Source organism: Chinchilla lanigera, unplaced genomic scaffold, assembly GCF_000276665.1.
Source record: "Chinchilla lanigera isolate Chin_1 unplaced genomic scaffold, ChiLan1.0 scaffold00083, whole genome shotgun sequence".
NCBI lineage: Eukaryota > Metazoa > Chordata > Mammalia > Rodentia > Chinchillidae > Chinchilla > Chinchilla lanigera.
In genome coordinates this window covers 7,732,463-7,754,412 of record NW_004955484.1, presented here as the reverse complement: position 1 = coordinate 7,754,412, position 21,950 = coordinate 7,732,463, and the positions used below count along the sequence as shown (strand labels likewise).

The 21,950-nt window shown below is 39.5% G+C and overlaps 1 protein-coding gene and 1 pseudogene across 2 annotated transcripts in view; both read left to right on the top strand.

Annotated features, from left to right (window-relative positions):
- Nucleotides 1–21,950, top strand: part of Tango6 (transport and golgi organization 6 homolog) — a 200,609-nt gene that overhangs the window by 20,390 nt on the left and 158,269 nt on the right. For both annotated transcript variants that reach the window (XM_005403579.2, XM_013503936.1), the window contains exon 7: nt 2,810–2,892. In XM_005403579.2, the coding sequence (XP_005403636.1) occupies nt 2,810–2,892 (83 nt within the window). The remainder of the gene's footprint in view (nt 1–2,809; nt 2,893–21,950) is intronic.
- On the top strand, nt 613–1,810 carry LOC102007231 (annotated as a pseudogene).

Genomic DNA, 21,950 nt, shown 5'->3' with positions numbered 1-21,950 from the left:
CCTTTTAATTTTACTTATTTTTATACAAGATTTCACTAAGTTGTCAAAATTGGGCTCTAATTTACAACCTTCCCAATATACAGAGTGCTAGTATTATAGGTGCGCACCACCCTACCTGGCCCCCTTTTGAAAAATTGGCAAAAGTTCTTAGACTGCATTGCACATTCATACGCTTTTTCCAGATTGACCAGCAGTTTGTATTTTGATCATGTTTACTTCTGTTTTCTCTACACATGTGAAAATGGTTTTTCTGGAACATTTGAATATTAATCATAGACATCATGACACTTCACCCAAATACCTCAGCGTGTATCTCCAAAGAAAAATGTCAGTCTCTTACATGACCACAGTGCAGTGATCACACTCAGAAAATTTAACACTGATGTAGTTCTGTCAGGATTTGTCCTAGCCTCTGTTGATTCACTCAGAGAATATTCATTGAACGTCTACCTGCTGGGCAGTCTTCACTGTTGGGTCACATTTGCAACACCAGCTACCTATTTTGTACTTTGTTACCATCTACTGGTCACAAGAGGGACTGGTTAAGAGTATGACTGATCTTAATAGTTGCATCATTGCCATGGAGACCAATCTAAAGAATAACACTTCTTAGTTTTTCATATTATTATATGTTTAGGAGTTTGGCAGTTATAACAGATTACTACTTTTTATCATTCCCAAGATACACAGAATTTTTCTCACATTAAAAAACTTTGACCTGGGTGTGGTGGTGCTCACCTGTAATCCAGCTACTTGGGAGGCTGAGGCAAGAGGATCACAAATTTGGGGTCAGTGTGCATCACATAGTACAGAGTGTCTCAAAAGAAAAAGAAAAGGGACCAGGAATGTAGCTGAGTGCTGAGCACTTGCCTGGCATACTCAAGGCTCTAGGGTCTGTGTCCAGTACCAAAAGAAAAAAGAAAGAAAAGAAAAAGCAGGAAACTTGTGAGGTTGAGAATATAGCTAAATTATAGAGTGCTTACCTAGCATGTGTGAAGCCCTCGATTTGATTCCCAGAACTGTAAAACGAAACAAATTTGCAGAATGGAAGTTAGTGACGAGGAAGAAAATTATAAAGAAAATAGTAAAATGGAAGACTGTGTAAGAAATGTCGTGTGATTTCGGTGTTTGGTGATATAGTGGACAATGCATTATGGAAAACTCGGATATCAGTAATGGTGCAGAAATGTTTCCAAGGAGTTGAACCGTTATGTGCAATTTTAAAAATCCTCTTTCCACTTTCCAACCTGCCATCTGCAGTAGAACTGTTGCCAACATGCAGATTTTCGTAAAAACCCTCACAGGGAAGCCCTGGGTACTATAGAGAATGTCAAGGCCCAGCTCCAGGGTAGGGAAAGAATACCTCCTATTAGCAAAGACTGACCTGCTGGTAAGCAACTGGAAGATGGACATACTTTCAGACTACAACATTTGGAAGGAATTTACCACTGATCTTGTGTTGCGACATTGTAGTGGGGCTAAGAAAAGGAAGGTTTGTACCAGTCCCAAGAAGAGTAAGCATAAGATAAAGAAGGCAGGGCCAGGGATGTAACTCAGTGGCACAGCACCTGCCTGGCACGTGCAAGGCCCTGAGTTCAATTCCCGGTCCCCCCTACCAAAAACAGGTAAGGTTAAGTTGGCTGTCTTAAAATACTACATGGTGGATAAAATGGCAAATTTGCCTTCACTTGAGAACCCTTCAGATGACTGTGATACTGGAGTTTTTATGGCCAGCCACTTTGACAGCCATTATTGTGCAAAGTGTTGTCTGACTTACTGCTTCAACAAACCAGAAGAGGAGTAATCATTAATAAAGGACATTAATTAGGTTGGGGATGTTATTACATGCCTGTGATCCTAACACTCAAGAGGCTGAGGCAGGAGGATCACGTAAGTTCAAGACCAGTCTGGGCTACAAAGTGAGTTCAAGGCCAGCCTGAACTACATAGTGATACTCTGTCTCAAAAAGACCAAAAAAAAAAATATATATATCAATTAAAAATAAAACAGGGGCTAGAGATATAGCTCAGTGTTACAAGCACTGGCCTGGCGAGCGCAAGGTCCTGAGTTTGATCCCCAGTACCACAAAAAAACCCAAAACAAACAAACAAAAAAACACAAAAATCTCTAGTCCATATACCTCAATTTTAGCTTATATAATGAATGATATATAATAAGAATGTGTATCTAAGTCTAAAGAGCTCTTAATACTTTCAAACCCCTCTACTTTAAAACTTCTTAAAAGGGAAATTGTGAGCATATACCTATAGAGGTTGTATAAGGACTTACATTTGTGCCACCTAGATACAACCATCAACCCTCTGCCATTTTCAGTTCATTTAATCTCCCAATTTTTTATTCTATAAATTTACCATTAATATTATAAGTGATAATATACCATAGGCTAATTGGCAGATTTTTCTTTTCCTTATTTTTCTTCTTTGACACAGGGTCTTGCTATGTAGTTCAGGCGAGCTTTAAACTCACTGTGTAGTCCAGGCTGGCCTCAAACTCCCAGCAATCCTCCTGCCTCAGCCTCCCGAGTGCTGGGATTATAGGCATGCACCACCATGCCCGGCCTAGTTTTTTTCTTAATGATAATAAAACAATAGCACATATTTATGATCAGTAGCATCATAGATTCCACAGTGTTATATATACAGGACATATTGTGCTGTGGTAACTATGCTGACCTGATCTTAGCTAGTACTAGCTGGACCATCTTTTTAGTAAAACTTTATTCTGTTAGTATCTTCTATTCAGTGAGGTGCTGAGTATGGGTAATTTTGTTTGTTGATTTGTCTTCTAGAGATTCCAGAAAGCAACATGGTACCAGGGACCATTTTGGTGACAGAAGAAGAACTTAGTAGATGTATTGAAGATGTCTATAAGGTTAGTAATTGAAGTTACTAATATTTTAAGATAATATTTGTCTTTTAAGATTCTTTATAATTAATTAATTAATTTTTTGTGATGCTGAGGATTGAACCCAAGGCATCAGAAATGCCATATGGGAGCCAAGCATGGTGGTGTACACCTCTGATCCCAACACACTGGGAGGCTGAGGCAGGAGGATCTCAAGTTCAAGCACAGTGTGGGCAATGTAGCAAGACTCTTGAAAAAAGATAAAAAGGTCCCGGGCTGTAGCTCAGTGTGATGACTCTGCATTCAATCCACAGTACTCCTCCTGCCCCCAAAGCCAAGCAGACAACTGCTCTGCCCACTGGGGTGCTGTACACCCTAAGCCCTTAAAATAATTTTGCCTTTTAACAAATACTTCAAGAACTGAAAAGGGGAATGGAAGGGGAATAAAAAGAATTAAGGAATGTTAAAATACATATTCCTACTTCCTAAGATGAATATAAGCATTATATACTAGAAACATGTACTAATAAAAAAAAAGAATTGGAATGATTAATCTTAAAGTCTAAGCTGCCAAAATCTTCACTTTGGAAACAAAACTGACCTTTTTTTCAGTGAAAAAAACTGATATGATTTGAACCTGCTATTAATTTCATCACATATTCTGAATATTAAAAACAGTTTGGAAGCCGGACTTGGTGATGCAGTCCCAGCACTTGGGAGGCTGAGGCAGGAGAATCACTGTGAGTTTGAGGCCAGCCTGTACTACATAATGAGACTCTGTCTCAAAACACAAACAAACAAAACAACAACCAAAAAAAAACCAGTTTAGATTCTCTAACTGGCACACACTAGTACTGAAAGTGCATCTTCTGGGAAAATCAACAAAGGAAATTTTTAGCACTATAGGTTTCCCAAAAGTGAATTATAATACCAAATCCAATTCTTCAGTAGCAATGACCATCATAAAGAAGTAATTTTGCATAAATGCATCCTGCAAATGATTATTTAAATATATAAGAAAAATAAAACATATATAAATTGTAGGTTCTTTATGATTGCAGTCTTATAAATCTATATGGGATACATAGTTTTAGACAAAAATAAAATTTGTTGTCTTAGGACCAGATGAAATGGGGTTAATATTCTTTACTGTTTATTTCTGTAAATTTATAATAGTATTTTACAATTGAGAATTTTATAACGTTCAAAATTTTATTCCACATAAAAATGTACATCTGCTTCAAAAAATAATTTGGCAGTTCCAGAAAGCTAAATATAGAGTTAGCACATGACCCAGCAATTCTATTCCTAGGTATTTACCCAGGGAACATGAAAGTACATTCACACAAAAAACTGTATGTGAGTATTCATTCATAAGAGCTAAAAGGTGAAAACCCATGTGTCTATTAACTGATAAATGGATAAACAACTGTGCTATATGCATACAATAGAATATTTTTCAGCCATAACAAGAAATATAGTATGAGTACATGCCATATTATAGATAAACATTAAAAATTTTGAAATAAAAGGAGCCAAATACAAAAGGCCTCATACTGTATGATTACATTTGTAGGAAATGTCTGTGTAGGCAGTTGATATAAAAATAAAGTAGATTAGTGGTTGCAGAGACTAGAGGTGAGGGTGGTGAATTGGAAATGGCTGCTAAGGAGTATGGGGTTTTTTTGAGACAAAAATCTATGTAGTTGAAGCTGGCCTTGAACTCACGGCAATCCTTCTGCCTCAGCCTTCTGAGTGCTGAGATTACAGGTGTGTGGCACTATGCCCTGTTTATGTTGCTCACTTCTGTGGCAGCAAATTAAGTCTGAGGATTTAAAAATTTATAAGAAAGTTTTAAAATTTAGCTTTTTTATGAAATAGCTCAAATATAAAATCTTACATACCTGTAATCCCAGCATGCTGGGAGGCTGAGGCAGGAGGAATATAAGTGTGAGTCTAACCTGGACAGCAAAGCAACTTAGTGAGACCCTGGCTCAAAATAAAAATGAAAAATGAAAGCTTAGGGATGTAGCTCAGGGAAAAGGCCTTGGGTTCAAGCCCTAGTACCAAAAAGAAAGAAATTAAACATTACCAATTCAGTTGAAATCCTCTACCTACATCCTTGATGCTGTCTCTCTTACCCGCTTCCGCCACACACCCTAAGGGAACCATGATCCTGATTACATTTGTTATTTCTTTTTGTTTGCTTGTTTTTGTTTCTTTTGAGACAAGTTCTCATTATTAGTTTTAGGCTACCCTCAAATTCGTGATCCTTCTGCCTCAGTCTCCTAAGAGCTAGGATTACTTACAGGCATGCACCACTATGCCCAGGTCATATTTGTTATTTTTAAGCTCTTTGTAATATTGTTGAGCATGATTTTAAACTTTAAGTGACATTGTAGCATACATAATTGATTCATCAATTTTTATCGCTAGGTGTTGTTCCATTGTATGACTATACCACTACTTCTTTGTTCTTCTAGTCATAGATTTGTTTCTGGGGAATCTTCTGAGTACATTGTGGGGTTTTGTTTTTGTTTGTTGGTTTTTGTGGTATTGGGGATTGAACCCAGGGCCTTTACTCTGAGCTGCATCCCCACCTCTGTTTGTATTTTTAGACAGTGTCTGGCTGAATTGCTAAGTTGTGCAGGTTGGGTTCAAACTTGCAGTCCACCTGCCTTGGCCTCTCAAAGAACTGGGATTACAGATGTGTGCCACCACATCCAGCACATTTTGGCTTTAATAAGTATTTTGCATTTTTGGTAAATTTGAACATTTTAGGGGCCGGGGATATAGCTCAGTGGCAAAGCGCCTGTCTGGCAAGCGCAAGGCCCTGAGTTTGATTCTTGGTTCAAAAAAAAAATAAGATTGAACATTTTATTGTTTTTTTTTTTGTTATTTATTTGTTTGTCATATTGTCTTCTCCACAAATTGCCTATTCAAGTCAGGTGCAGTGACACATGCCTATGATAGCAGCACCCTGGGAGGCTGAGGCAGAAAAACTGCAAGTCTGAGCTCAACCTGGACAATTTAACAATATAACAAGACCCTATCGAAAAATTAAAAGAAAGGACTAGGGATGTAGCTCAGTGTAAAGAACCTGGGTTCAATACCTAGTTCCTCAGAAATAAATAGCCTTTTCAAGTGTTTAGTCCATTTAATAAAAAACTGGCCTAATTGCCTCTTTGAAACTTTTTTAGATTGTCCTTTTTAAAAAAATAAACAACTATTGAGGTACACTTTCCATACCATAAAAATCATCTGTTTTAGATACATAAAAATCATCTGTTTTAGTTCAGTGATTTTTTTTTTTTAGTAAACTTACATATTTATGAAACCATTACCACATTTCCTTCATCCCCCAAAGACCTCTTGTACCATTTATAATTGTTCCCTGTTGCTACCCCTGGCTCCAGGCAACCACTGATCTGTTCTTTGCCTCTATGGGTTTGCCTTTTTGTGGATATTTCGTACAGTGGAATCATGCAATATGTGTTCTTTTGTGTCTAGCTTTTGTCACTTAACAATGTTTCCGAGGTTCATTCAAGTTGTTGGATATATCAGTATTTTGTTCCTTTTAATTGCTAAGTAATATTCTGTTATGTGAATATGCCACCTTTTGTTTATCCATTCATCAGTTGACGGATATTTAGATGTAGAGTAAATCTTTAACAGTTTAATTGAAGCTGGGTGTGGTGGCACATGCTTGTAATCCCAGCACTCGGGCTGCTGAGGCAGGAGGACTGCTGTGAGTTCGAGGCAAGACTGAGCTACATAGTGAGTTCCAGGCCAGTTTAAACTGCATAGCAGGGGCTGGGGATTTAGCTCAGCGGCAAAGCGCCTGCCTGGCAAGCGCAAGGTCGTGAGTTCGGTTCCCGGTACCGGAGAAAAAGCAAACAAACAAACAAACAAAAAAATAAATAAATAAACTGCATAGCAAAACCCTGTCTCAAAAAGACCAAAGAAAACTCTCCAAAAACAAAGTTTTATTGAGATATAGTTTATATACCATAGCAATCGCCCACTGAAAAATGAATAAATCAATGGCTTTTTTTCTATCCATAGGTTTGTACAGTCATCATCACAATCCATATTAGAAAATTTCCCTACCCTCAAAGAAATTCTCTGTACCACCTAGCTGTTACTCTAGACAAGTGCCTTCTTTGTTTTTTGATTTTTTTCCGGTACCAGGAATCGAACTCATGACCTCGCGCCTGCGAGGCAGGCGCTGTGCCGCTGAGCTAAATTCCTAGCCCCCTAGCTGTTACTCTAAAATCACTCCACTACCACCCAAATTCTCCAAGCCCTAGGCAACTACTAACATATTTTCTGTCTCTATAGATTTGCCTATTCTGAACATAGCATATAAATAGGATCACACAATATGGGGTCTTTTTGATGGACTTTTTTCACTTAGCATGACATTTTAAAGTTTTATTCCTATTATAGCATGAATCTGTACTTTATTCCTTTTTATTTCCACGTAGTAATATTCTGTTGTGTTACCACACCACATGTAGTACCCATTCATCAGCTGATGGACGTTAGGGCTGTTCCCCTATTTTGGTTATTACGATGATGTTGCTATGGATACTCATCTACATGTTATTCTGTTTGTGTATGTCCTATGGGTATGAGTTGAATGTGTGCCCCAGGGGTTCATGTCTCCAGTGTGGTGATACCTGAGAGGAGGTATGGAACCTTCTAGAGGTTGGGCTTTAGGAAAGAGTCGTTGGACACTACCCTTGGAAAGAATTGATGTAGTTTTGGGGGGACCCTGGTTAGTCCTCTAGAGAGGGTTGTTACAATTGAACAAGCCTGGCCGCTCCTCTCCTCTTGTGAGTGTTCTTGCGCTAATGCCATCTACCAAGTGGTAGGGCCAGGGTGGCCTCTGCATATGATAGGGCCAACAGTGTTGGTTTGTTTTTGTTTTTGCTTTTTTTTTTTTTTTTTTGTACTGGGAATCGAACTCAGGACCTTGCGCTTGGCAAGCAGGCATTTATGCCACTGAGCTATATCCCCAGCCCTGCAATGTGCCATATAGACATTCACCTTTGAAGATTGTAAGCTACATAGACCTCTTTTCTTCATAAAATAACCAACCTTGGAGATTTTGTTAACTAACAGAAAATGTACTAATACAGTGTATCTTCTATTCTCTTGGTTACATATCTAGGAATGGAGTTACCAGATCATATGATAACTCATATGTTTAATCATTTGAGGTACTGCCAGACTATTTTCCAGAGAGGCTGCATCATTTTATATTCTCACTAGCATATTTGAGGGTGTAGACTGAATCTTAGGTCATATTCATTCAGATGAGAAAGCATATGCTTTTGTTTTTTTGTTTTATTTTTGTCATTGTTGTTTGAGACAGGGTTTCACTGTGTAGTTCACTCTGACCTTGAACTCACTATGTAGTCGAGGCTGGGACTTGTGGTGATCCTCCTGTGTCAGCCTGCCAAGTGCTGGGATTACATGCATGAGCCACCATACCTGGCTATTGTTTTAAGCTTTCTGTATGAATTGTGGATATAAAATGCATGCTTAAAAATTCAAAAGATTCTCCATAGCATTTACTTTACTGCTAAAGTGAAATGTTTACTGTCCTTTTAATTTCACTATTTAAAAAAGGGGAGTACAGTCTTTACAGAATTGATCAAGCACATAAATATGGAGGTAAATTGCTCGTGGAGAAGACATGACATGTGACTTCGTAAATATAATGCTGTGGTTTTTTTTTAGATGCCTCCCTTACAGGTTTCTGAAAAGTTGTGCCTTATGTCTTGTTCAAGTATTGGTAGAAAAGGACTTTTCAGATTAGCAGGAGATAGGAAATTATAAAGGGCAGCCTAAAAAGCAAATACTTTGAATTAGAGGACAAGGTTCTGCTAATTTTCAAAAGGCGAAAGATTTATACGATCTGAAGAGAAACCAGACTGTTCTACTAATTTTCAGAAAGATCTCATTTGGGCACATCCTGAGAGATACTGTGATGGAAAACTGTTAAGTGTTGGGCATGGAGTATCCAGCACGTGCACATACTTCCAGGGCAGGGCTGGGACAAGCTGTGGCTAAAGCTTGGTACAGACCCCTTGTAGTATTCCTTGTAAGTCAATAAATTGTCTTAGAGGAAAAAGAAAGCAAAGCAGAGGTTCTTTCCGGCAAGGAATTAGCCCCTGCAAGGGAGGGGAGGGTTGAGGGAGAAAGGAGAGAGAGAGAGAGAGAGAGAGAGAGAGGGAGGGAGGGAGGAAGAGTGGGGGATACCATTTATCTAATTCTTGCCTCCCAAACTGGGTTTAGTTCAGTGGACACATTGGTGAATTTAAAAACTCCTAGAGAGACAAGCAAAGTATTAGTTTCCTGTAGACGCTGCATTTTGCATCAAAGATTGGTTCCGTTGTGAGACCAGGAGGGGTGTGGAAGGGTAATTATTCTTTCTACAAGGTTTTGGCAGTGCAGCTGCAGTTGGAAAACAGAGGAAATGTGTACATTGGAGGAAAATGATAAACACTATGCAAAATTTAGCAACAAAGGATGTGTTGTCTCTATTAACTTTTTGTTAATACAAAATTATAGAGTACCGCTCAAAGGCAGGAAATAAGGAAAACATCTGGGATGGGTGAATTGATCCAACCACTCAGTGGGTAACAGGAGGGTGTTTAGTTTTAGAGAAGCATTTGGGAACATTTCCAGATCTGTTTCTCTCTCTCTTTTCCTTCTTGTTAACAGATAATTGAGATAAAATTCACACAAATTCAGTCCCACTTGAAGTGTACATTACATGTTTATGCAACCATCACCACAATCTAATTTTAAAATATTTTTGTACCCCCTAAATGGAGCCCCATATCCTTTAGGGGCCGTTCTCCATTCTCTCCCTCCCCTAGCCCTAGACAACCACTCAGCTGCTTTCTGCCTCTGTAGAGTTGTCTGTTTTGGGCATTTTGTAGAAGTGAGCCAGACCTTGTACACTACGTGGTTTTAGCAGGATATTTTTAAGTTTTATCTGTATTGTAGCACAAAGCACTATGTCATTTCTTCTTATTTCTAACTTGTATTCCATGGTGTGGCTATACTGTATTCTCTATATTCTCTTTACCTATTCATCTGTTGATAGATTGTTGGATTGTTTCCATCATTTGGCTCTTATGAGTAATATCAGTAAAACATTTATGTACAAGTTATTGTGTGTGTGTATATATATTTTCATTTCTCTTCAGTATATATATCTAGGTGTGGACTTTTTGGGCCATGTAGTAACTCTGTTTAACCTTTTGAGAACCTGTCAAACTCGTTGGCTGGTGGGGTACATCATTTTGCATTCGCACCATCAGCCTGTTAGAGTTCCGGTTTCTCCACATGCTGGCCAGCCCATAGTACTTGTCTTTTTCACTGTAGGCCTCCTAGTTGATATAAAGTAGCATCTCACTGTGGTTTTCTTGAGTTTGGGGGTTGGGTTTTTTTGTTTGTTCTTTGGTATGGTTTTTTGTTTTGTTTTGTCTGTTCTTTGCACTACTGGGAATTGAACCAGGGAACACTGAGTTCCATCTCTGTCTCCCGCACCCCGTCTCACTAAATTACGGAGGCTGGCCTCGAACTAGTGACCCTCCCACATCAACCTCCTCAGTAGCTGGGATTACATGGTTTCTCTGGGAGTTTTTTGGACCGGGAATCAAACTCAGGGCCTTGCTCTTGCCAGGCAGGCGCTGTGCCACTGAGCTATATCCCCGGCCCAGCTGGGATTACAAGGGTGTGATACCATGCCTGGTCTCATTGTGGTTTTGGTTTACGTTTTCTTAATGGCTAATGATATTGAGCGGCTTTTTGTGTGCTTACTGATTGTTTGTATGTCTTTTTTGGAGAAATGTCTGTAAGGATCCTTTGTTCATTTTTAAATTGCTTGGTCTTGGCTCACCAACAGCTCCTTCCAAAGAAGTCCTATCTTCCCAGTCCCCACACTTCTGATTCTTCTCTGCCCTCTTGTAGCTGAGGAGGGTTAGTCTGGAATCTTAAGAGTTTGGGGTCTGTTTTGTCTTGGGGCCTCACTTGGCATTCCTAGTTTGACATCCTGCGTCCCATGTGCATCACAGCCACCACCCAGCTACCGTCCGCAAGGCTGCGTACTAACTCCCAGGCTCTTTTTTTGGTACTAGGGATTGAACCCAGGGCCTTTGCACTGAGCTATGTCCCCCATCCCCCTCTGATTTTGAGACAGGCTCTTACTAAGTTTCCCTGGCTGGATTGGAACTTGTGATCCTTCTGTGTCAGCCTCCCAGAGTGCTGGGCTTAGGGGTATGCTTTGTCTTTACTTTTTACATTATCCTAATCAGATTGGTTATCTAAGAATAGGGTCTTGATATGTAGATCAAGCTGGCCTTGAACTCACTATGTAGCCTAGTCTGCCTCCTACCCATGGCAGTCCTTCTGCCTCAGCCTCCGAACAATGGGACTATAGGTGTGTACCACAACACCTGGCTGGTTATCTGATTTTTTTTAAGACCATAGCAGAATTAGAAGCTAGACTAAACAAGGCACAATGACGAGAGAATGCCAACAGATTGGAACAAAAAAATGTTGTAGAAAAACTATCCCAAAGAGCATAATAACTTGAAAAAGGAAAATATATTGGACCTGATATATTCAGTATACTTTGATTAAAAGGCAGGAACTATATAGTAGAAGTATTTCTTTCTGGAAGCCTTAAAGTATAAGTATATTTTAGGATTTAAAGGGACAAACCCTCCACTTTCTGATCCCATCGCCTCCCATTCTGGGCCTGAAAACCAGGGCCCTGCACATGCTAGGCAAGTGCTTTGCCTCTGAGCTCTGAGCTACATCCCCAACCCTCTGAATGACAATTTTGTGGTGAGAACATTACAAGGGAAGGCCCTTTTATCCTCGCATTCTTCATATACAATAGAGAGTAGAGCAGCGTGGTTATGATAAGTCTGGGGGACCAGGTGGAAAGTTCTCAGTATGTAGGTGAATATATAGGTGCTAGTTAACTTAACTGAAACCTGATATCACCACTTGTGCTTTGTCTGCATGGATAATTTTTATTTCTATGTAGTCTGTGCGTTACATCTGATAAGCGTATGTAAGCCAGAAAAAAAAAAAAAACCAGATACACAGTTCAAATAACTTTTAGTTCAGGCCTCCCTCCCCCACAGCTATTCTCTCTCCTGGCTTTGTGCATCCTTTTGTCCTGCCTTGTATGAGGGGGAGTAATAGGATTTTCTTTGCCTAGGGAGGTCAAAAGAGGCCTAAATTGCACAGAGATCAAGATCTAGGTAGAGCAAGATTAAAAAAAAAATTGCAGGTCTTTTTTTATGTACATTTTTTTTGCCTTTTTTTTTTTTTTTTTCCTGGCCACACTGTCATATGAGGGAAATGTTTCCTGTTAATATTCTTCACGGTACTTTCCCAAGGCATCTTAAAAGCAGAAGAAATATTAGGGTAGGAAAGACTGGAAGGTACTTAATTACTTTATTTTGTACATTCTCATTTCCATTTTATCTCTCTGTTTCCAGATTCAGGGAATCTTGACTTTAATTATCCAAGTCTTTTCCCCATCTAACCTAATAAATTTCTAATTACACTTTGTCAGAGTGAGCATTTGACCCTTCTTTCTAAATTTTTAATTAGTTTTACAGAGTGAGTTAGAATAATAGAGTCTTAGAACTGGAAGAAACTTTAGAAATAATTTAGTAAAACTCTTCCTTAAAAAAAACATAGACTTTACAGCTGTCCCTTGGTATTTCTAGCAGTTTGGTTCCAGGACCTCTGAGAATACCAAAATCCAACGATACTCAAGTCCTTTGTTTAAAATGATTTTGTATTTGTATACAACCCACAGAATCATCCCATGTGCTTATGTGAATAGTTCTGTATTATTTAGAACATAATGACAAGAAAAGAAGTCTGTACCTATTTGGTACAGATGCAGTTTTTGTTCTCAAGTATTTCAGTCTGGTTGGGTGAAACTGAGGATGTGGAACCTGTGGATTTGAAGGGCAACTTTTTTTTTGAGACAAGTTCTCCCTAAATTGCCCAGGTTGAGCTGAACTTGCGATTCTCCTCCCTTAACCCTCCAGAGTGCTGGGATTATAGGTGTGCGCCACCATGCCTGGTGCCATCTATATTTTTAAGAGCAGTGCAGTGAGAAAGGTCCGCGTATACTTTCTGCCCCAAGACAGCATCCCCCTGAGAGAGGTCCATTTGTCACAGTTCATGAACCTGCATTGACACATCAGTATTACCCCAAGTCCATATCTTACAGTAGGGTTCACTCTTGGTATTGTGTAGTTCATGGGTTTTGATAAATTAGTCTTTCATTTAACAGTAAAAGCAACAAAACTCAAAAGATTATTTGAAGTGACTTTTCTAAATCTTACAACTAGTCAGTGGCAGAGCTAGCCCAGGAATCAGTCCTTCCTTCTGTCTCTCTTGTCTATGTCTGTCTGTCTTTCTCTCCTCTCTCTCTGTGTCACTCTGTGTGTATGTGTGTTTCGAAAACATAATATTTGCATATGGTACAAATTTAAGAAGTGCAAAAGGCTTTATAATGAAAAATTGATCACCTTTTCACGTTGGCCCCTCCTTGAAGGATACCCTTCCCTCCAGAAATTCCCACCCATATTTAAATTATGACCTTGAATTTTAAGCAAAGGACTAAAAGAAGTAGGCTTTAAAGCTGTGGGAGTCACACATCACGTTTTCTGGGTGTTATGGTTCAGATTCAGTGATGTAGTGGCAGGCACCAGGACCTTTGAACCAGACATACCTGGGCTGGAATGCGACTTCAAGGTGGAGCTGTGGGATGAAATAAGGTAACTTTTGAGAAGTTCGTAGCATACTGTAACACCCAAGTGCCCGAAAACTGTCAGCTTCTTTTTGGCTCAGGGAAACCTTTTTTTAAAAAGACTGTTTTATGCAATATGTTCTGAAAGCATGCACAGTACAAAATACTTGCTATATTAGGTAACTTGCCTTGTTCTTTTCCTTCTCACTTGTCTTAATTAAAACTCAGCAAGTGCATTAGAAGTCCTACAAAACTACTATCAAAGGAATCACCACACTGTTGTAAAAGACCCACATTTCACTAGTTTTTTCTTTAATGGAGGTAAAAATCAAGTTCCAGCCTATATTCTTTCAGTCAGTTTGGTTCTGAATGGGGCCATGATGTTTGTATTCCAAACATGTACATCCCTGTAAATGATAGATACATCTATTTAAAAAAAATTCCATTTCCTACAGTATCAAAAATAATTTTAAAATATGTAGGGAGAAGTCTAATATTTGCCTGGTGTTGTGTCTGGGGATTTAGCTCAGCAGCACAGCACCTGCCTGCAAGCAAGCGCAAGCTCGTGAGTTCGATTCCCGGTACCAGGAAAAAAAAACCAAAAAACCAAGAAAACCCAAAATACTTGAACGTAAATGATCTTAACTGGTCCTGATGCCAAAAGCTTAATGCCTTTTTTTTTTTTTTTTTTTTTAATGCCTTCATTTTAAATGAGAAAGCTGAGACTGAGGAACATTAAAGTGTCTTATCCATCTTTACTCAGTATATGACTTGGGGCATTCATATAGGTGGCAGAAACAAAATTCACATCCACGTGTCCTGGCTCCTGGTTTCCTGGGGTTCTTGCAGTGACTACAGTGTGCTTAGAGGGTTGTGCTTACCCCTATGATAGGAGCCTCTAAAACGAGAAGGGGACAATGTGAGGCTGCCTTTTCATTTTATTTTGTTTGCTCTGAAACAGAAGCACATGTTTATTTTTAATACCTTTGATCAAGTTTTTTTTTTTTTTCTTTTTTAGTCTAATTTGTATTATATCCTTTCAGAGAACTCCTTTTCTCCGGGTATTAAATACAGATGAACTACCCAATATAAAACCCAGCCCTCTTTTGTTCAGACTGCTTTCCCTTCTGTGACTAAAGTTCTTTGAGTGTGTTCAGTTAATTAGCACTCATTGAATAGTCTGTAGCTGCAGCTTTGCAAAAAGAAAAAAAATACACAGAGCATTGTAACTTCCCCTCAAAAAACAGAGCTTTCAAGAAACTAAACAGCAGGCTGCTTCGATTCAGTCAGTCATAAGAACACTGACCAAGTTACCTGGGAAATGCTAGATGCTCTGCCAGGTTTACAAATACTGAAATGACTAAGAACCAACAACAACTGCCGTCAAAGAGCTCCCAGACAAGTAAACAAAGAGTGACAGCAGTGTGTGGTCTGTATTTAACAAATACGCAGAGCCAGGCATGGTGGGGCACGCCTGTAATCCCTGCTGCTTGGGAGGCTGAAGCAGGAAGATTACAAGTTTGAGGGCAGCCAAGGCCATTTAGTGAGACCCTGAACCCCCAAAATAAAAAAGCACTGGGGGCTATACTCAGTGGTAGAGTACCCCTGTGTTCAGTACCCAGTACTGGGGGAAAAACAAAAGAAACAAACAAACCCTAGAAATGTGAGTCTATCCTGTGTTTTGGAACAGTCCTGTGAGTTTAGATGAGGGGTTGTAAGCTTAACCACAGACGCCGCCTTTCCTGGCCAACTCTGTGAACAAAAGCCAAGGTGCAGTCAGAAAGGAATGTGGAAATCCCCAGAAAGGAACAAAGAAGCCCCTAGACTGCCACTGGGGTCTTTGGGACCAGTCTGTATCCTTGTCCGATCTGCTCTGATCTGTTGTGGTTTCGTAGATCCAACCCAGCCTCTTATGCTGTCCCCCAGCTCTTCCTACACGTTTCTGCTAGAAAAACCACAGGTAGATCTGCTTGACTTTTCATTCAAAGCTTCCTTTCTCTCATGCTCTGAAAGGATTTTTCCCACCAAATGATTGAATAGCTACCTCAGAGTCAGTTTCTCCCTTCCCTGCTTCAGCTTTCCTATCTCTGAATATTTTGTTTGCCAGTCTCTAGTTGTATGAATACCTTGAGTAACCACAAAACCTTCCCATTAGGATTGCTTTTTTTTCCCCCCTCCGGTACTGAGATTCGAACTCACAACCTTGCACTTGCCAGGCAGGCGCTGTGCCTCTGAGCTAAATCCCCAGCTCCTCTAGGATTTCAACTTTAAAGTACTAACTACCTTCAGGATGTAAGAACAGAAAGCATGAGAGGAAGAACTGTAATTTTGCTATACCTTAGTCAGGTTGAAGGTTCAGATGTTTCAGTTTTATCTGGAGGGATGGCTCATTATTTTCAGCCAGTGTTACCTCTTACTGGCCGAAGCACTACTGAAAGTGCATAAAGAAAATGAGCAAATTTGCTCTCAAGTCAGAGAATGAGAGGTCAGACATGAAAAAGGCTGTAGGGCTTGATCATTGCAACCACTCCATCATTTACAAATTACGGAACTGAGACTCAGAGAAGTCAATGGATTTGTGTTAAGTCACACAGTTGGTCAGTGGAAATATTTTAACAAGTAATTCCATACGAGACATACCCAAGAGTTATACCATTATAAAAGGAAATTTCCAATGATATGCTTAATAGGATGTGCTTCTTTTTTTTTTGAGGGAGGGTCTCACTGTGTAGTTCAGGCTGGGCTTGAACTCACTATGTGGCTCATACTGGCCTTGAACTCTTGGCCATCCTCCTGCCTCAGCCTCCTGAGTGGTGGGATTACAGGTGTGCATCACTACTTCTGGTGATATGCTTCCTAGGAATATTTTTTACCACAATTAAAAAAAAATAGATGAAGTATTAGATCATGTTTCAAAACTTGAATCCCCATTCACTTTGCCTCCAGGAGAGCTAGAGGACTGGATATAAGCACAGACCAAGGGAATTCCACAATGCCCAGGTGTTAGGACACAGCGGTGCAGAAGTTACCCCCAACACACACACATACACACACACACACACACACACAGAGTCAATGGGGCAGGAACATCCTACCTGTTATGCCTTCACCGCTTCTTCAGTCAGCCTGGCACTAGCCTAATCTTGTACCTCCCGAGGGGGAAGGGGAGACTGGGAAGAACTGGCCCTAATAGTTTCCTTCACATATAGTATGTGAAGGGGAAGGACTCTGTGTGTGCATGTGTGCTTGTGTGTATGTGCATGCATGTTGTGTTTCCCTATACCGTTATTTGGTCATTGTCATTTCTGGCACCAAGAGATCACAGTACAGCATTGGCTGATCTGTCCCACCACCTATGTACCTGCATAGTTTACTAAACCCAAAATAACCCAATGATCAGGGAGTCCACATTAAAGGAGAAGTGACTGGATTTTACTTTGGGGGTCAAAACAGAGGAAAACATTGGATGTCAAGTATAGAGCAAAGCTGTGAGTTCAGTCAGTGGTAGGCAAGTGATGGGAAAGAAGAGGCAATCCTTGGAAAGAGCTGGCCAGGTTCTGCTCCTGGATATCTACTGAGGACTTGTCGAAAGGGGACCATATAATGAGACTGAGTAGGAGAAAGGGGCTGCATAGAGGCTGCTGTCCATGGTTCCACTCATGAATTTCAGCTCGGCCTTGCAGAGTTTGTAGGACTAGGGTTATCAGTAGTCTGATAAGTTAGGATCTACTGATTCTGAGCATGGAGACAGCTTTAGGTAAAGTTGAAATGAGTTAGGGATTGAAGTAAGGAAAATATCGTTATGCACAGGGGAGGCAGAGATGGAGCGACCAGGAGACATGTGAATTTGGGGTTTTTTGGGTTTTTTTTGGTGGTGGGGATTGAACCCAGGGCCTTGTTCATGCTAAGCATGTGCTCCACCACTTAGTTACCCCCGTCTCTGTTTATTGTTTACTTTTTTATGGAAAATACATATAATTTAAAACTATCATTTTAACCATTTGAAAGTGTGAAATTCAGTGGCATTAAATCCATTTGCATTGTTGTCCAGCCATCACCAATATCTGGTTCTAGAACTTTCTCATCACCCCAAGTGGAAATTCTGGATCCATTAAGCAATCAGTCCTTCTTCCTCCCTCCTCCTATCCCTGATATCACTAATGTCCTTTTTTCCCCTATGGATTCTTAATGGATTTTATGTCAGATCTTAGCTCATGCACTACCATTTATTACTAGGGTATCTTTGCTCAATTGATACAGATTCTCTGAGCCTCAGTTTTCTACATTTTTAGCATAGGAACAAAAATACTTAAACTGCAGGCCCTTGTGATGATTGAGTATATGTTAAATGTTTAGCTAAATGTCTGGTTTGTGCAGTACATGATAATAATTGTTTCATAAGAGCAATAATAAGTCAGGTAAGGTAATGCATGTCTGTAATCTCAGCTTCTTGGGAGGCGGAGGCAGGAGAATCACAAGATTGAAGCCAGGCTGGGCAATTTAGCAAGACTTGCAAAAAAAGGTGTAACAGTAGGGATTTCCTTAAATTGTATAATGCTATGTTTAAAGTGCTTATTCATAAAAAATTAGGTACCATACAATTTAATAAAAAAAAAAAATCTATCAAGAGGGAATTCAAATTCTACATTGTTAGAAGGAATAAACCCTGGTGTGGTAGTGCATGCTTATAATCTCAGCACTCTTGGTGGCTGAGGCAAGAGGATTGCCAGTTTGAGCCTAGCCTAGACAGCTTAGTGACTTAGCAAGATGCTGTCTCAGAGCAAACAAACAAAAAAAACAGAGGGAGAAAGAGGGGCTTAGGATATAACTCAGCACAAAAGACTCTGGTACAGGGCCGGGGATATAGCTCAGTGGCACAAGCGCCTGCCTGGCAAGCGCAAGGTCCTGAGATCTGGTACAAAAAAAAAAAAAAAAAAAAAAGACTCTAGGTACAAAAAAAGTACAAAAAAGTACCAAAAAAATCTACTCTCCTAAGTTGTCCTCCAGCGCATTTGAGGAGTTGAGAGCTAGCTGTATATTCATGGAACTATTATATGTTACAAATTCTATTTTTTTTTTTTTTTTTTTTTGGTACCGGTAATCAAACTCACGACCTCGTGCTTGCCAGGCAGGCACTTGTGCCACTGAGCTATATCCCTGGCCCTACAAATTCTAAAGTGCTATTGGAATTTGTAGAAGGAAACATATCGTTTCATAGTGCTTATATGCTTAATATTTGAATGAATGAGCACTTGAATAGTGAAATATAAAACAGGCTTATGGAAGAGGTGGAACTCAAGCTAGGTTAATTTCATAAGTACCATGACCTGTCTTTCAGCTATAAAATGCAGTCTGATCATCAGAATACATAGCAACCCTTAAGGCAGACAGAATAAATTGGATTTTGGTTTCTTTTTAGGTAACCAATCTAAAACTTTTGAAAAATAGATATTTTGGGCCAGTGATGTAGCTCAGTAGCACAGTGCCTGCCTGGCAAGTGCAAGGTCCTGAGTTCAATTCCTGGTACAGAAAAAAATAAGAAAAAGAAAAATAGACATGCTTTCAAGAAAGTTTAAAGGGAAGTAGATTTGAGCTCAATACAGGGAAGAATTTCCTATTGGTGTTGGAAAAGAGGTGACAGTTGTGCATGTCCCAAGCAGAGGTCATTGAAATTCTTTTAAGATATTGTAGAAGAAATTTATTTATTAAATTGCACCAAAAGGAGACTTTACCTCTAAATCTTTTCACTTTGAAAAAAAAAGTTCCATTTCTGTATTTGTGTTTGTGAATTTAATGAATATTAGTTGGTTCATTCCTAAGGGCTATTCTTAATTTTTCTCTTTCTTCTAAATACTCTTCCCCTCATCGCCACCTCTTTAACCTGTTTTCTTTACCTTTGTACCACTTACTTCTGCCTGGTAATGTCTAGTGATTTGCTTATCACCTGTCTGCCCCACTAGGATGTAAGCTTCTTTGAAACAGACTTTAGTCACCGCTGCATTCCTAGCCCCACAAGCATGCTTTGCATATAACTGTATTCAGGAGACACTTTCTAAACTTTTACATAAAAATACATAAAAGATGTATTTAAACAGCTGCACAGTTTTTTCTGAATATGAAAGTAGTACTTATTCCTTATAAGGAAATACAGAAAAATGTAAGAGAGAAGAGAATTTTAAAAATTGGAAGAATTTATCAACAGTATATAAGCCCGCAAATGTGCTTGATTGAGTTCATGTTAAAGTTTGAGGTGCTTAGGCCCTGTCAAACCAGGAAATAATGGAGATTCACTCCTTCTGGTTTGTCTTGTACTAAAGATGCTGGTAAGGAAGGATGGCTCCACGGGGATTACTTCTGAGAACACAAGATTCAGAGCTAAACAATAGGCCCTTTACGTTATCTGGGGGAATCTCTTCTTTTACCTCCGTAATTGGTGATACTGTCATTAGGCCTGCGTATTACTTCTGAGCACTGCCTTACAAGGCACTTCATTTAGCTGGACTTATAGAGGTTAGATCACGCACAAGAAGCTGGCTCTTCGGTTATCAGGCTCCACAGAGGAGTCAGGAGGCTTGAGAACTTGAAAAGTTAGGTTGGCTAACAGGAACAGAGTTTGCTGGAAAAGTGCAGAGATTTTTCCAGCCTGTAAAAATGCCTCCATGACCTTTCATTTCATATAAACAGTATTGATTCTTACCTCAGTACTCTTTTTATAAATAAGGGCCTCTTTAATCTTTCCCTTCTTCGTCTTTAAGTAGGGGTGCTAAAATTGACTTTGGGAGATTGTTACAATTTTAATGAGCTAACTCCAAAGAATCTGGCACAGTACCTTAAAGATTTAAAAAAAGCCTTACCATAGGTCCTGGAATACATATATGATTGTTAGCGCCTCTTCTTTGTATCATCATTATTGTCTATACTGTCAGATTTTAGTTAATTTATTATAACAGAAGTACATTTTGAAATCCTATTATTTAGAGTAGGGAATAAATATTCCAAATGAAACAAAAGGTCATGGAGACATTTTCACAGGCTGGAAATATCTCAGTTCTTTTCCTTAGACACTTTAAATTATTTGCTTTGAACTATTATTATGATTTGTTTACTTTTTTTTTTGTCTTGTTATATCACAAGCAACTGGGAGATAAGAATTATTATTCACTTTTGTATTCAACTTGTAGTGCCTCGGGACAGTACTGAACTCAGTGAAAGTCTGTTGACTTGAATACATCATGCTAGGCTTATTGAAAAATAAAAGCCAGCATTCTCAGACCAGGCATGATGGCGCACACCTCTAGTCCCAGCACTCTGGAGGCTGAGGGAGGAGGATCACTGTGAGTTTGAGGCCCGCCTGGGCTACAAAATGAGTTCAAGGCCAACCTGAACTGCACAGTGAAACCTTATCTCAAAAAGGCAAAAACAAAACAAAACAAAACAAAACAAAAACAAAAACCACAAAACCACAAAATCAGCATTCTCTTGTATTTAACTGTGTAAAGCTGATGCAGATCTAGGTGTGCAGCGTATTTCTTTGAACATTTATTGATTTGGCAGTCACATCCTAAGAGTGATGAATCCAGAGTAAGTTGTGTTTTATTTCAAATCTAGGGGCTTTTTATTTTGTATTTGTCTTTTGTTTTGGTGCTGGGGATTCAACCTAGGGCCTCACACATACTAAACACATGCTCTACCACTGAACAATATGTCTGGTTTCTAAGGTCTGCTTTTAAGTTTTTTCTCTTTGATGGTAATTGTTACTTCCTAATAGGGTCTTCAGTAGTAAGATAATTTTTATTTATTTTTTGTCTTTTTGAGACAGGGTCTCGCTGTGCAGCTCAAGTTAGCCTTGAGCTTACTTTGTAGCCCAGATTGGTCTTGAACTCACAGTGATCCTCCTGCCTCAGCCTCCCAAGTGCTGGGATTACAGGGGTGCGCCACCACACCTGACCAGTAGTAAGATAATTATATAGATGAATAATAGGCAGATTAGGAAGCTTAGAGGTGGCCACAGTTAGGAGGAAGAGGTCAGCAAATGAGTTAATTTACACACTGCACTGGGCGGTTCAGGGTGCACGCGTAGAAGGACATTCTAATTGAGTCTCTCCAAGTTTGATCCTGTCTGCCAGTTTCAAATAGTTCTATTACCACATGAGCACACCCCTAGAGCTGAAATTGTGTACCTTAGGAAGAGAGGGTTGCTCTAAGGTAAGACTCTTAAGTCCTGCCAAGTTTCTGGTATTTGATTACCATTGCTCTGGCCTTGCACTTGCATGGTGTC